The following is a 14,216-nucleotide window of genomic DNA, read 5'->3' as shown; positions in this document are numbered from 1 at the left end:
GTCGTTGATAAAGATGTTGAATAAGACCAGGCCCAAGACAGAATCCTGTGGCACCCCCTAGTCACTCTTCTCCAGGATGAAGAGGAACCATTGATGAGCACCCTTTGGGTTCGGTCAGTCAGCCAGTTGCAAATCCACTGAGTGGTAGCATAGTCAAGACCGCATTTTACCAGCTTCTTTACAAGAATATCATGGGGCACCTTGTCAAATGCCTGCTCCTGCTAAAGTGAGATACATAGCATTGGATGCTTGGTCACTTGTGTTCTCCCAATTCTTCACAGGTTTGTAAGTGTAGAATAATTTGGAAGCTGACACACATTACAGCATAAACTCTGTAAACTCTGGTTTGGGAATGACCAGGGGACCCATGTGCACTTTAAGATGACACAACAGACCACAACAAAAATAACAGAGAAAAATGCTGACGAGGCAGAAGAGCCTTTGAAATCTCCATCACAGGGTGAGAAAGCAATGCTGTTTAGCATTTTGAATTAAAGCTTAAAATTAAGTTGCTTTCCTCTTCAAGTGGGACAAGCAGCTGCAATGAAAACCTTGGTGCGGTGTGTGGTTCTCCCTCATGCATGAATACAGTGTGTGGTTGCAACACAGCCGCTAAGACAACTTCACCTTTAATCAGAAGCCTCTCAAATGCTCTTCCACTTAGTGGCCATACGGTATGACAACATGATGAATAGCTTCCTTATTTGTTCCAAGGAAAGCAAAACCATCCTGATCCACACAGTCAACATAGTTCCAAGAGCCACTCAAGTAGAGGAGGAATAAGGTTAATGACTAGATGATCCTCAGAGTCCCTTCCAACTCGACAATGCTGTGAAGGTGTGTCAATTTTTGTTCAGTGTGGGGAAAATATCCTTAGACACATTCAGTAGCTTAATGGTATCCTGTGTGGTACATGAAGGAACATCATGTGCTGTTTGTAGTAGAAGCATCAGAAGTGGCAAAGACATATTCAGGGCATAAACCCCCATTCATCCGCTTCACAGGCTGCTCTGCCAGGAGAACAAACTCAGCGTTTACTTTCAAGCACTTCTGTACATTCCATAACTTGGGTGCTGCCAATGCGGCATTTCAGGACTGAAGTGGTAGATTTGAACGTGAATGTTTACACCTCAGTTCTGCAGCATTCAGATACATCTTCTCTTTTAGACTGCCTTTCTATTCTAGTCCTTCTCCAATCTCTTTCCCCTAGTTTTTGGTTATTTTCTGTTAAAACAGTAAACTTGAATGGATGACACTGAATTAGACTCTCATCTTCACTGGAATTACTTTATGGATAAAAAGCCTCATCAAATCCAGCATTCTTTTTTGTTATGTGTCCCAGTTATTGGATGCTCCCCCAGGGGACCTGCATGGAACACTGTTTTTGGCACCAGGTGAAGATATTTTTTATTCCCTTAGATCTCTCTCTGTCTCTCCCCCCCCCCCATCCCAGTTTGGCTTCTCTGCTACTTTATCATTGATTGTTTAGCTTATTTCATTGCTTAATGTTGCTCATTCCACAGCTTGCATGGAGATAATATCTATCTGTCTATCATCTATATCTATCTATCTATCATCTATCTATCTATATCTATCATCATCTGTCTGTCTGCCTATCATCTTTTACTCTCATCTTTTACTCTCTATCATATTTTACTCTCACCACCACAGATGTGGTTTGAACACATATTTGCTGCTTTGTTTTCAGGGCACCGAAAATGGAGCTTAGGTCTTCCCCCTCAAATTGTCTGAGAGCAAAGTGTCCAAGTGGACACAAGTTTCTCTAGTCCAAGTGAAACATCATCAACCTCACTTGTACCTCTTAAGATACTTAACTGTTAGCTCAACATTCATTTTTGACAAAGAAACTGTTAGCTATAAATGCAGCCCATCATGTGGGCTTTCTGGTATTTAAAGCATAGGAGCCAATTCCTAGGGGTCCCTTTGCCCCCCCCCAAATATTTGAGGGGTCCCCCAGGGTTGATGGGCATTGCCATTCAAATGGTGTGTGTGTGCTGTGTCATGGGATTAATTATGTGAGGCAGGGCATACCTGCCACCCAAATCATTTATTCAAGTTGGCAGCCCTGATTCAAAGAGCCTGTTACCCTGGAAACCAGTAAGTCACCTGTTGAGGAGATTTTAATAAGAAACATTCAATAAATGGCATTGGTAGAGTGCACTAACATCACAATGTGATTTTGTTGTTGTTGTTTAGTCATTTAGTCGTTTCCAACTCTTCGTGACTCCAAGGACCAGAGCACGCCAGGCACTCCTGTCTTCCACTGCCTCCCGCAGTTTGGTCAAACTCATATTAGTAGCTTTGAGAACACTGTCCAGACATCTCATCCTCTGTTGTCCCCTCAATCTTTCCCAAAGTCAGGGTATTTTCCAGGGAGTCTTCTCTTCTCATGAAGTGCCCAAAGTACTGGAGCTTCAGCTTCAGAATCTGTCCTTCCAGTGAGCACTCAGGGCTGATTTCCTTAAGAATGGAGAGGTTTGATCTTCTTGCAGTCAATGGGACTCTCAGGAGTCTCCTCCAGCACCATCTACATTACTCCATCAAGAAAGGAATCAGGTCTTCATAAAGAATCATTAGCAAAGCATCATCAGCACCGTCCATATGGGACAGACATTTACACCCAGCCTCTGTCGTTTGCCTCCTCCAAGAAAGTGCATCCTGATTTTACTAAATTGTGGTAAGGCTCTATCCTGTCCACCTTCTTCCTGAAAATAGTGAGCTCATGAAACTCAATAAGTTACTTTTCCATTCACCAGATGTGTTTTTTTCTGCAACTGTACCTAGTACCTCCTTTTTGCCTTAGGCACAAGTTCAGAGATGTGATGGGGTGGGGGAGAGGGAAAGATGTTACCTTCATGCCCTGCTGGTCACTACTGGAAACAGTTGGAAGCAGAGTACTGGATTTGGTGGTCCTTTGGTCTGATGCACAAGGTTCCTCACATAGTGAATTCAGTTGCAACTGAAAACTAGATGCAATCAGACACATATATTAGCTCTGCCACCACCCTAAAGTTGCAGCTGCTACTACTACCCTCGCCACCCAGGTGCCCTTCAGCAGTCAGACTGTTTCTTGCTTAAATCTCTACTTTCCCGTCACCATTTTTGCAAATAATATGTCTGGTTTCCATGAGTCTCCCCACTTTGCCTGGCTGTTGACAGCTCCTTCCCCGCTGGGTGTGTGTCTCAGAGCCAGCATGTTTGCTACACACTTGTTCCTATGCTGAGTTTCCCATGCTCCCTTGAACCTGTCTCTGCAGCCAACGTAGGCGCTCCCAAGTCAAGCGCCATCCCAGGTTCCTCCTCTCTCTCCCCCCCCCCTCAGGGAAGAGCATCACTTTCTGCTTCATTTCCTAGAAAGAGAACAGGACTCTTTTTATTCTTTTTTCTGTGTGCAAAAGTCGCTGTGACATTCATTACTGTGCCGGCTGGAACACAGCAGAGATGAAGTGGAAGCAAGTGCTTTTCCGTTCCTGCCTCATGGCTTTAGTGCTTCTGATTGGTATGTATGATTTGCAATAATAACTACAAGGAAAGGTTGAATTTCAGCAAGGAATAATAGGGCAACAAATGGCAGCATTTGTCAGTTTAATGGGATGAGAGAGACTGTAGTTTTCCCATCAAATCACCAAATGCTAAAAGATACTCAGTTTCTAGCTACTACACCAGCAATACTGCTTTTAAGCTCTGTCCAGGATATAGACTTATCCTTAGTGTATTTGCTATCCAAGGCATGTTAAGAAGAACAATTATCTTTGCCATGTTATAATATAGCAGGAAACAGTTTTTAAAAATCATCTGTGATTTTCTCCAAGATTCTGTACTTACTCTCACTAAATCCAAAACTGGGTTTATACTTCACCTTCTCTAGTTCTTGAAGAAGGTGGTGCCGTGGCTGTGGAGTCCAAGAAAGCAGCAGCTGGAGAACTCAGCAAGGAAAGTAAGTGGGGAGATTCAATTTTATTAATTAACTAGCTTTGGAAAGGGATAAGTCAATATAAACAAGACACATATTTACTTTAAACATTTTTGAAAATAAATAACCGCCACCCATTTCTCACCAGTGGTCAGGCTCCCTTATTTTTCTACTTCCAGGTGTTAAAAAGAGAGTCTTCATGAAGGAATCAGATGCCTCTAACTTTTTCAAGAAAAGAGGCAAAAGATCTACCAAGTCCAGAGACGAGCTCAATGGTGAGACTGTTTGGAAACTGTTTACGGAAAGCTGTGATTTATTTAATGTTCCTTTAATCTCTTGTTTTTTGGACACATTCCTAAATTGTCTGCCACGCTGTGAAATATTTATTAACAGATCAGTGAAGATTAGAACAGGCTCCTTACTCTTCTGATTTTCATATCGAAACACACATGTATGCAGTGGTCACCACTATCCATTTATCTGATTGAATACGACTACTCTAGAGTAATAGGCAGTGGGATGTCAAAGACTGGCACATGGGTGCGGAGGAGTGATAGTAGAAGGCAGCAGGAAGAAAAAATAAGAAAGTTTGCTTGTGTAAGTCAGTACTTGAAAAACTCTTTGTAGCTGGGGGTTTTCATTTAATTTCTTAATGCACATATTTATTGGCTGCATTTCTAAATTAGCTAAGTTGTTGCTTTGGAAACTGAAATGTATTTGAAAGTATGAGATGTTTCTTAATTAGTTTAAACCACATGGTGGTCCATTAGGAGGACAGAGTGGGAGGTGCAGGGCATCCTGGTGAACTCAAGATACCTGAGTGCAATGCAGAGACCTGCTGTCTCCTTCTGCAGTTTAGGGAAGCAGCAGGTCTCAAGCACAGGCTTGGCCACGTTCAGACGTTATTTAGCTGTTAATCCACTTTGCCTTCATTGGAATTAGACCAGAGTAGTCCACAGATAAAAGTATTTGAATTTGTATTTGTATATGGGGAGCAAATTTGGCCTTTTTGTGTTTGTCCCTGCCTTTTAATCTATTGCCTTCTAATCTATTACGCCAGTTGAGTACTGACAGGGTGTGCGCAGACAGCTTTGCGTGTCCCTTGCATTCTTAAGAAAAAATCTGACCCAAGTCGTATGCAAAAGCATGCAGCCAGGCACCAGGCAACTGAAAATTTGCTTGTGCACTTTCCTGGTTCTGCAAAAATGTGCAGAACCAATATGTCTATAACTAGACTCCATCATTCAGGAGTGTGCAGGAAATAGCTACACGCAAATTCAGAAGTAGTGGGTGTGGAAAGGGGAGTGACAGGAAATGATGACTGATCTACCCACTCAGGAATACAGAACAAACCATCGGCAAACATGAGTGGAATGGTTTGGAGCCCAGTAAAACCTGATTTTACAGAGGGGGGAAAGCGCTGAGATTGGTGCTGTTTGATAGTCATGTGGACTATGCAAATTAAATGGGAAGACAGCTGCAAGCACCCGGGAAACTCTGGGGTGGGCAGGCCCTGCAAGACCAGATTCAGCCCCCCTTGGTAGAACCCTAAACAGCATCCATAGAAATGCACACCTGACTTCATTTAAAGTAATTACTGTATTTTTCTCTCTATAACACGCACCCAACCATAACACGCACATAGTTTTTAGAGGAGGAAAATCTGTAGGCATGCCACCTGTAGGCATTCCCTCCACAACACGCACAGACATTTCCCCTTACTTTCTAGGAGGAAAAAAGTGAGTGTTATGGTGCAAAAAAATACGGTATTTAAAAAGTACGGTCAGTGATTGATCTTGCCTTCTAGCAACCAGGGCTGGCTCAGACTGTTTTGTCACCCCTGGGCAGGCAGCATTTTGCATCCCTGACTCCTGCAGTTTTTGTCATTAGCTTCATAACACAAAGGGAGTTGTGTGCAGCACTTTCCCAGGGCTAGCAGACAAAAACATGCCTGGAGCGTTTGGGGCAAGCAGCCAGACTTGCACACAAAGGATAGAGTCGGCACCCACTCTGAGACACACGCAGGCCGGACGGCCCCCTCCTGCATTTCACTTTCTCACCACTCCCAGGACATTTAACAGCTGGAAGTGACCACCAAACATTACCCTTCTCAACATAGAACTTGACTGAGACAATAATAAAGACAATACTATCTCTTTCCTTGTGCATCACATTGATGGAGCACTTAAAATGCAGGAAACAAAAGCCAAACATGGTTGATCCAATGTGTCACATGCCTCTCCAAAGTCAGAATTCCTTTATTGGCATCCCTCCACCACTGCTTGCTACCCTCAACTCAACAACCCATAATACTTAAACTGAACAACAAAAAATACACAGGATCCTTGCTTCTTGGCACCCATCAAGAGTTAATGGAGTGTGTCTCCAGGGCTGAAGCCAAACTGCTGGAGAATCACAGCAGCCGCTGTGGCTGCAGAGGCAGATAACTTGTCCCTGCTGCCTCCCACATTCTTTTTGCTGCATTTGCAACACCCAAGTGACCTTTCTGGGGCGCAAGCCTGGGCTGTGTGTATGGAGGTCCTGGGCTGCCCAGTCGACACCCCCCCTTTCAGCCTCTCTGGTGGGGTCCAAAGGAAAACAGAGCAATCTTCTGGCACCAGCTGGGCTGCAGGAGTTGCTGGAAGGAGGCACACCAGGCGCCATCCAGCCGCCTTACACAGGATCCCTGAAACAGTGTTAGTTCTCCTTTTGAATACTTTTGACTTCACAGAGCGATGCTCCTTGATTAAGAGCAGCTGAGTGGTGCAGCTGGGTGCAGTGCCTGGGGCAGGTCAGAAATCCTCATCTAGTAGGATCTTCCTACAAGATAGTGCAGGCTAGCAAGAGAGGAAAGTTTCCATTCCCTCTTCTGAGAACCTCACTCAGAGGTGAGTCTTTCCGTTGGGCATCTTATGCAATCTACAGAATCCGGGGGTAAAGCTTTTTCTGGACTGCACTATTGCAGAATACAGTTGTGGGATTGCATGTTTATTACTCCCCACCCTTTTTACTTAAAAGCACAACAGCATTATCAGGGACTTGGGGAGAAGGCTAGGCTGAACTTTTTTCCCTGAGATGCTACTTTCCTACACATAGGGTGTTTTCTGTGGGGCAGCAGGCAGCCAAATAAACAAAGACCTTAGAATATTGAACAGCAGTGAACCTTTCTGTTGTTAATTGCACTTTCTGTTAATGATCAGCTGGGGAGATGAAGGGCATGGATAGATTTCCTCAAGTGCAGGTATTCCAAACTCACAGAATCACCATCAGAGGCACCAAAAGGCCACCCAGTGCTAAGTCCCTGACTCAGAGTGGAACCACTCACACCCCGCACTCAGATTACCCCCCTCCCACAGCCCAGAGCAAATTATGTTGATAACAGAGCACAAGGGTACAGAAGATTTTGCAAACCAAGGACCTCATGAGGATGAAAGTGAATAATGCAAACTAGCTGCTTGCTGCAAGCAAAATAAGGTGACTAATTTTGAGGCTACAAAACATCACCAGTTTGGATTCTTTTTGCCTATTTAGTCTAAAAAGCACGTTAATTCTTGCTACTTCAAGGGGTGGGCTTTTTTTAGCTGGATTAACTCTTAAATAGTTGGGGTTAATCCAATAATTGGATAGCATTAATAAATGTTATTTTTCTGTTTTAAAATAGAAAAGCATTTCGAGACTTGCAGGTGGCATGTGAGCTGCAGGCTTTCCATTCTTGCTCTATAGTTAAGCACTCAAAGGCTTACAGTCAAGGGAGATTTATAGGACATTCATATTGAAGTGGCTCAGTGCAACAAGAGCAAGCATCCCTCAGTCCCTTTTCAGGCCTGCTGGCTAATCTTCCAATCTGCTCATCTTCCAATACAGCCGAGACCCGCCAGATGCTGGCTGCTGACGAACAAAGGAGGGAATACTATGAGGAGCAGAGGAACGAGTTTGAGAACTTTGTTGAGGAAGAGCGTGATGGTAAGACCACAGGGTTTAGCAACAGAAGCAAAAGGGGTGTCATGTGTTTTCCATGCTTTGGGTGCACACTTGATCACTGCAAGCGCCACACTCCACAATGTAGAAAAATGCACGTGCTGATATCCTCGCAATCTGTGGGGGACAACGGAGAACAGCAAGGTTTGGGGAAGTGCCACCGTACCCTTTAAAGCAGAGGTGATGAACCTCTGGCCAAATCTGGATGGCTGCAGTTTAACCACTTGTGCCCTAAATAAAAACCTCATGGAGTCTTCCTTAGCTTGTGAATTCTGGCTTGCAGTGACGACAGAAGGTTTCTTGTGAAATGCAAGTGATGTTAAGAAAGAGAACTTTCTTTGCTTTCAGGATACTGTTGCAAAAGTCTCCATTTCATGAGATCCTATCTGTAGTTTTGAAGAGAATTGTTCTTAACATGCGAGTTACTTAATACCACTAGGACACACACAACAAACTCCTTCTTGTCTCAGGTTGCCAATTGTTCTGATTTTGTGAGCGTCGTTCAGCGGAGGACAATCATGTGTTGAATATTTTTTTTAAAAGCAAACCCTGAAAGCATATTCAGAGGGAGGCAGAAACAGTTTGGTAAACATGTACTAAATATGGAAATAAACTTCTAAACTGTGGCACACGCTGCTCAAGAGCCGTTGGGTCCCCGGATCCTGTGCAGAGGCTGGTAGCCACTTTGTCAGCCAGGCAGGTGTGGCAGCTCTGATCCAATTCCCTTTCAAAACAAGTATTTGGATGGAATTTTCCAATACTGTCATCTAAATGTAGCCTTTTTTTCAGGCCCCATAACAAAATGCTTTGCATTTCCTGCCCCAGTATAGCACAAGCCCTCCAACAAAAATAAGGACATTCTATTCTACATCAGTACAACTGCTAGTTAGTTGTATTTATTGATTTGGGGTTTCCTTTCCCCCCTCAGGCTTCCCTAAATGCACTTCATAAGTTCAAAGATTTCTGTGCTTAAAATACTGCAGTCTTGTGTGTTTCCTCTAATAACTTTTGTACTTGACCAGGAGAAAATGCTCAGGCAGTGGTTCTGTGTAGAACAGAATGTCCCTATTTTCATCTGAGAAACGTTGGAGGGTATGATAAAAATCATGCTATCAGTTCCATCTTGGTTGGTGCTCAGCACTGACTGAAGGCCTCACACTTGTTTTTAAATGCATAGGAAACCTAGTAAGAAAGCAAAAACCCCAAATGTGAGGTACTCAACAAGCCAGAGATGCCTGTGTAGCTAAAACAAATCCTGGTGAAATCCCCAACTCACCATCTAGTTCCACCTTTTGAGATGGGTTTGAGGATGTGGACAGGACACAGCTTAACCACAGTCCTCTTGAGCGGAGTTTTGTTGTGAGAGGAGACCCCCACTTCCTTGAAGGAGGCAAGCCCTCTCTGAGCCCAGGGGGGTATTAGATAACTAGCTCTCAATTGGGGGGGGGGGGGAGTAAGTTGATTGAGAGGGTGGTGGGTGGACAACTGCCTCTTGGATGAAGCTGAGTAGCCAGATACATTTAAGCTTCTCATTAAAATGGGAGAATTAAATTCAGCCGACTCACTCTTTTTAACACAAGTCCAACATATCATTCCCAAGGGTGATTTTTGGCTGACTTCCTTTAAACGACCCAGTCCCATTATCTGCTTTGGAAACTTCCCTCCGTTTCAAAAGTACGGTAATATGTTGTGCAGCATGTTGAGGAACTTAGTCCAAACCTCCTTCATTGCAAAGAACTAAGCAGGGCTGTGTGGCTTTTTGGATTCTGGTTTAATTTAATGTAGTAACAGTTCCTCAAGAAATACAAGTTACATCACGGGTTCTGGCATAACACGGAGGGGCTTCAGAAACTCTGGAGAGAGTAAAAAACCAGTCTGAATTGTTGCCTTGTGCTTTGCTTGCTCCCCAGCCACAAATGAAAGTACTTCTTCCCATACATATTTTTTCCTACCTAGTAAATCATGTTGCTTTTAACCATACCACCACATCATTTCCCACCATTTCCACATTCGGCAGGGAATGCAAATATGGGAGGAAGTTTTCCATCAAATTTTGTTCTCTGGAATTCCAAGTGCAGCCCCAGCTGAATGCTGCTCTTTACATCAAGCGTGTCTGCCTGGTGTCTCAATACATCCAGATATTTTTCCAGAGCTGCCCTTTCCCTGTAATGGTGGATACTCTTGACATATTCTGATACTGCCAGATTTCTAGATATTCTGAAGCTGGAAAAGGGGAGATTCATCTTACCCTCAGTTTTTACTTCTTCAACGGCACATTCCCATGCTTGTCTCCTCAGATGTAAGCTCCACTTAGTTCAGTAGGGCAGGAACTGGATATGCAAACCTTAGAACATGAAAGCATGTACATCAAATTGTAATGTCTGCTGTCCTTATTGAAAAGGATAGTTTTAACTTGGTATACAATAGTTAAAGATTCTTAATAATTAATGTAAAATCTCAAAATTGGAAGACCAGGAGATCATAATCAAGAGCCTCATTGGTTTGAAGACCTACAAATAATGTATGTTAAAAAGCTGCAAGATTTCATTTAGAAAAAACAAAACAGAACAAAACGTACCACTGGCAATATTTTGTATCTTTTTTCTTTTCTAATTAATATATTTCTTTAAGGAGTAAGAAATAACTTTTAATCTTTTATTGTGACCCTACCCAGTCATACGGAAATACTGAAAATGTTAGATATTTAATTTATAGAATCACAAATATTAATAGATTCGGAACCTATGACACTTTAATTGACCTACAGAATATCTTAGGACCTATTAGGAGTTATTTTCTTACATGATGAGTACTGCAAGGGTGCTAAATATTAGAGATCAGAAATTCCATTTCAGTTAGAATAAAGATTAGGTCTATCTCTGTTGGAAAACTAACTACATCTTTGTAGACTCTGTATGGGGATTTACTATGAAAAGGTCCTAGATAAAATCCCGACAATGTCTCCTAAGAGAAGAGGACCATTAGCGTGGGAGGCAGCAGGCTTTGTGACCTCCACTCTGCCAGAAATTTTCACGGATCCCCAACTGTTCCATCCCCCCACCGACTCCTAACTTCCCCTCTCTACACCCCCCCCCATTGAATTGTCATGGATCCTCTCTTGTAGACGGTTTTATGAATATACAAAAGGAGTTTCCCCCTGAGGTGAACAAGCAAACCTAACCAAACCAGAACGTGGGCCATGTTCACCACCAATGATTTAATTTTACTTCTCTTCCCTCTATAGAGCAGGATGAGAGAAGCCGAGAGCAGATTGAGCAATGGCGCCAGTACCATTATGACAGTCTCTACCCACCATACCTATATAACCGGCACATTGTCTAGGGCAGAGAGGAAGAGCGGAGAACACAAAACAATGAAAATGGGAAGTCCCTGCTGAGCGTGCGATTGGCAGGACTGCCAGCAAGGCAATATAGATGAAGTCATGGAAACATGACTGATCCCCTCTCCATGGATCCTGTTTCACCAGGGCTTCAGCTAGTATCGAGTTGGCTCATAGGTGCTGCTTTGCTTTGTATCATGAAGCGCTGGTACGCCGCCACCTCCAGTCCTTGGAGCAAAGGCCAAATCGCTGCGGGCAAAACGGGATCTTTTAGACCTGTGCATATCTGAACAAGGGAGCAAAGGGAAGCGAAACCCCTGCTTAGTCCAGCCCCCTGGCAGGAAGACTAACCACCTCCTCAGTTATCAGCCTGACGCTGACCCCTCCTCCTCTGCTGATCTGCTTTGGGTGTGTGTCCTGCAAGTGTGTGCCTGGAATGTGGAGGGGGCACTGTTGCTTGCAGCCCTGGGCTGGTCAAGGCTGCATGTGGTCTTGGGCCAAAAAAGGTTGACCAAACTTTATATTAGAGCAAATGCATAAGCATTATTCTAAAATAAGCACTGTATTTTGATAGGGGCATTGGGAAAAAAACCCCAATGCCAGCTTGTGCTGTATCTGTTTCAAATGATTTTAGAATATGGAGCAAAGAACATTGTATTTGTTTATTAAAAATATATTAGCCTCTTGCAATCACTTTTCTTAGTTTATATATTTACTATTACATTTATTTCCTGCCTTTCCTCAAGGTGGCCTGCATGGTTCCTCCTCATCTTATCTTCACAGGCTAGGCTGAATTCCATGGTTCCCCAGGATTTTCCCAGGTCCAACACTCCAACTACACCACTAGAGTTGCTGCCAGTTAAAGATTTTACGATTAAGGGTGTGAGGAATCTTTAGTTTTGCACTTGACGTACTGGTGGCAAGATTAACTTAGGATTCAAATGAAGTATTTAAAGTGACTTATCACTTCTCCTAGAGGACGTGGGTGCCGCTTGGGCTTGCCAATCAGAAGGTCGGTGGTTCAAATCCCTGCGACAGGGTGAGCACCCGTTGTTCAGTCCCAGCTCCTGCCTACTATGCAGTTCGAAAGCACGTCAAAGTGCAAGTAGATAAATAGGTACCACTCTGGCGGGAAGGTAAAAGGCGTTTCCGTGTGCTGCTCTGGTTTCACCAGTCATGGTTTCACGAGAGTCATGGTTTCACTTAGTCATGTTGGCCACATGACCCGGAAAAACTGTCTGCAATCAGTTGGACAAACGCCGGCTCCCTCGGCCTTTAAATCGAGATGAGTGTCACAACCTCAGGGGTCCCTTTACCTTTATTACTTCTCCTACAAACTCTAGCCTAGCCTCTCCCTGACATCCTCATTTTCTATATGCAGTGAGGTTCTCTGGACGGAGGTGCATTCTTTAACCTGCATCATGGTTCTGCAGAAAGAAAAATGTAAAAGCAGTTATCTTTCTGTTATGCAAAATAGACACAGATTTGTTTTCAGATGCATAATTTATGTCCTCCTTCTTTGCAAGTCCCTGCAGTCCCACACCCCACCAGATGAGCTCGAGGGCAGCTTTGAAGTTTTCGCAGAGCACATGGGGAAGTCTGTGTTTGCTGTCCTAATGGCTGGAAATGTCATTTATAGCAAATCAAACACAAGAACTCTCAGCTTAGTGACTTTCTGCAGCTAATAACAATCAACTTCTGTGGCTTTTGGGGAGCATTGCAGAGTACACCAATGCCTACCTAGGCCTGGGCACAGCCTGCTCAGGCCCCCAACAAAAGTTGCTCCCAGCTATCCCACCCCGTCTTCAGCCAGGGCTCTTTGAAAAACGGGAACCAAAAAAACAGCTGACTTTAAGATGGCTGCACCATTTCAAGCAAGCATACACAGAAGCACTTCCATTTATTTATGAAGGCAGCCTTTGATTAAGCAAACTGCTGTAGTGGAACTGCTGACGACAACCATGCGTGGGCCCCCAACCTGAGTGGTTTTGCAGTGTCTCCTGCCAAACGTCCCATCAACATGACTCACCAACAACAGCGCCAGCCAAGCACACAAAATTAGGCACTATTCACTGGCATATAGAAGAGTCCTATGAAAATGTCCACCATTTTGAATGCTTCAGTAGCTGCACCACGAAGGTCCCACTTGTTAGTAATCAAAGCTGGCATGGTTTTCACACACAGTGTTAGTTTTGCTACAGGTGCTTTTAGATGCTGTCTAGGCACATACCTACATTTTCAAGAGACTTTTTATTATTATTTAACACTTAATGAGACAAAGCAAGTGTGTGAAAAGTTAAGACTGTTAGGTGTTCCAAAAGCAACAGAAAAAAATCCACAAATCCAGGGCAACTGTGGAGCACCAAATGAAAACAAAGTTGTTAATGGAAGGGTTAGGATTCATCTTTGCTTTCAGTATGGGAGCTTGGCAGCTGGCGTCTGGAAAATAACCCAGTGGATAAGCAAACATTTCTTACCTAGGAATTCCATTAGTAGCTGGCCTGCTACTTCTTCCAGCAAGAAAACAACGCAGCCCCTTACAAAGCACATTTTTAACATACTGCATCAAAGTCCAGTCACGTTTATCCTAATGGTTTGAAAGAAATGCCAAGCCAGAAACTTCAAAGGCCTTTATATTACTCTCCAAAGCAGGCACATTGCTCTTCCTTCACTAGAACAATTCCCCCAGGCTTGAGGATCTCCACCTGCAATTCATCTCAGCACCTTGTTTTTCATGATCTCCACTCACAATCCTCTTAATCCCAGTTTCTTCTGCAGCAACATCCCGCAGGCAATTGCAAAAATAAGAAGAAAATCAGAATCAATGGCTTGTGCTGAATATCCTGCAAAGTGCATGACTAGACAGGCTGGAGAGCGATTTTAAAGCCATCCCTCTCCCAGGGCTAATTCAGGAGGTTTTAAAAATATGGGTTTGTAGAGTATAGGAAGAGGTTCTTTTTCATC

At 43.6% G+C, this 14,216-nt stretch overlaps 1 protein-coding gene across 1 annotated transcript; it reads left to right on the top strand.

Moving 5' to 3' along the window:
* The first annotated feature begins 2,415 nt into the window (after positions 1–2,415).
* On the top strand, positions 2,416–12,262 carry UCMA (upper zone of growth plate and cartilage matrix associated). The gene is made up of 5 exons (XM_081927903.1): positions 2,416–3,520; positions 3,890–3,958; positions 4,114–4,209; positions 7,799–7,897; positions 11,157–12,262. Exons 1-5 carry the CDS (start codon positions 3,463–3,465, stop codon positions 11,252–11,254), a joined length of 420 nt encoding a protein of 139 aa, XP_081784029.1. The 5' UTR covers positions 2,416–3,462; the 3' UTR covers positions 11,255–12,262.
* Positions 12,263–14,216: the final 1,954 nt, after the last annotated feature.

This window comes from Podarcis melisellensis, assembly GCF_964234715.1.
Source record: "Podarcis melisellensis genome assembly, chromosome: 10".
Lineage (NCBI taxonomy): Eukaryota > Metazoa > Chordata > Lepidosauria > Squamata > Lacertidae > Podarcis > Podarcis melisellensis.
This window is presented reverse-complemented; position numbering and strand designations above follow the sequence as displayed.

Bases quoted from the DNA above. Each gene is read 5' to 3' on its own strand.
- UCMA (XM_081927903.1), top strand. From the start codon at position 3,463: ATGAAGTGGAAGCAAGTGCTTTTCCGTTCCTGCCTCATGGCTTTAGTG. The intron at 3,521-3,889 runs GTATGTATGATT...CACCTTCTCTAG, and splicing joins GGCTTTAGTGCTTCTGATTG to TTCTTGAAGAAGGTGGTGCC. The intron at 4,210-7,798 runs GTGAGACTGTTT...CTTCCAATACAG, and splicing joins GTCCAGAGACGAGCTCAATG to CCGAGACCCGCCAGATGCTG.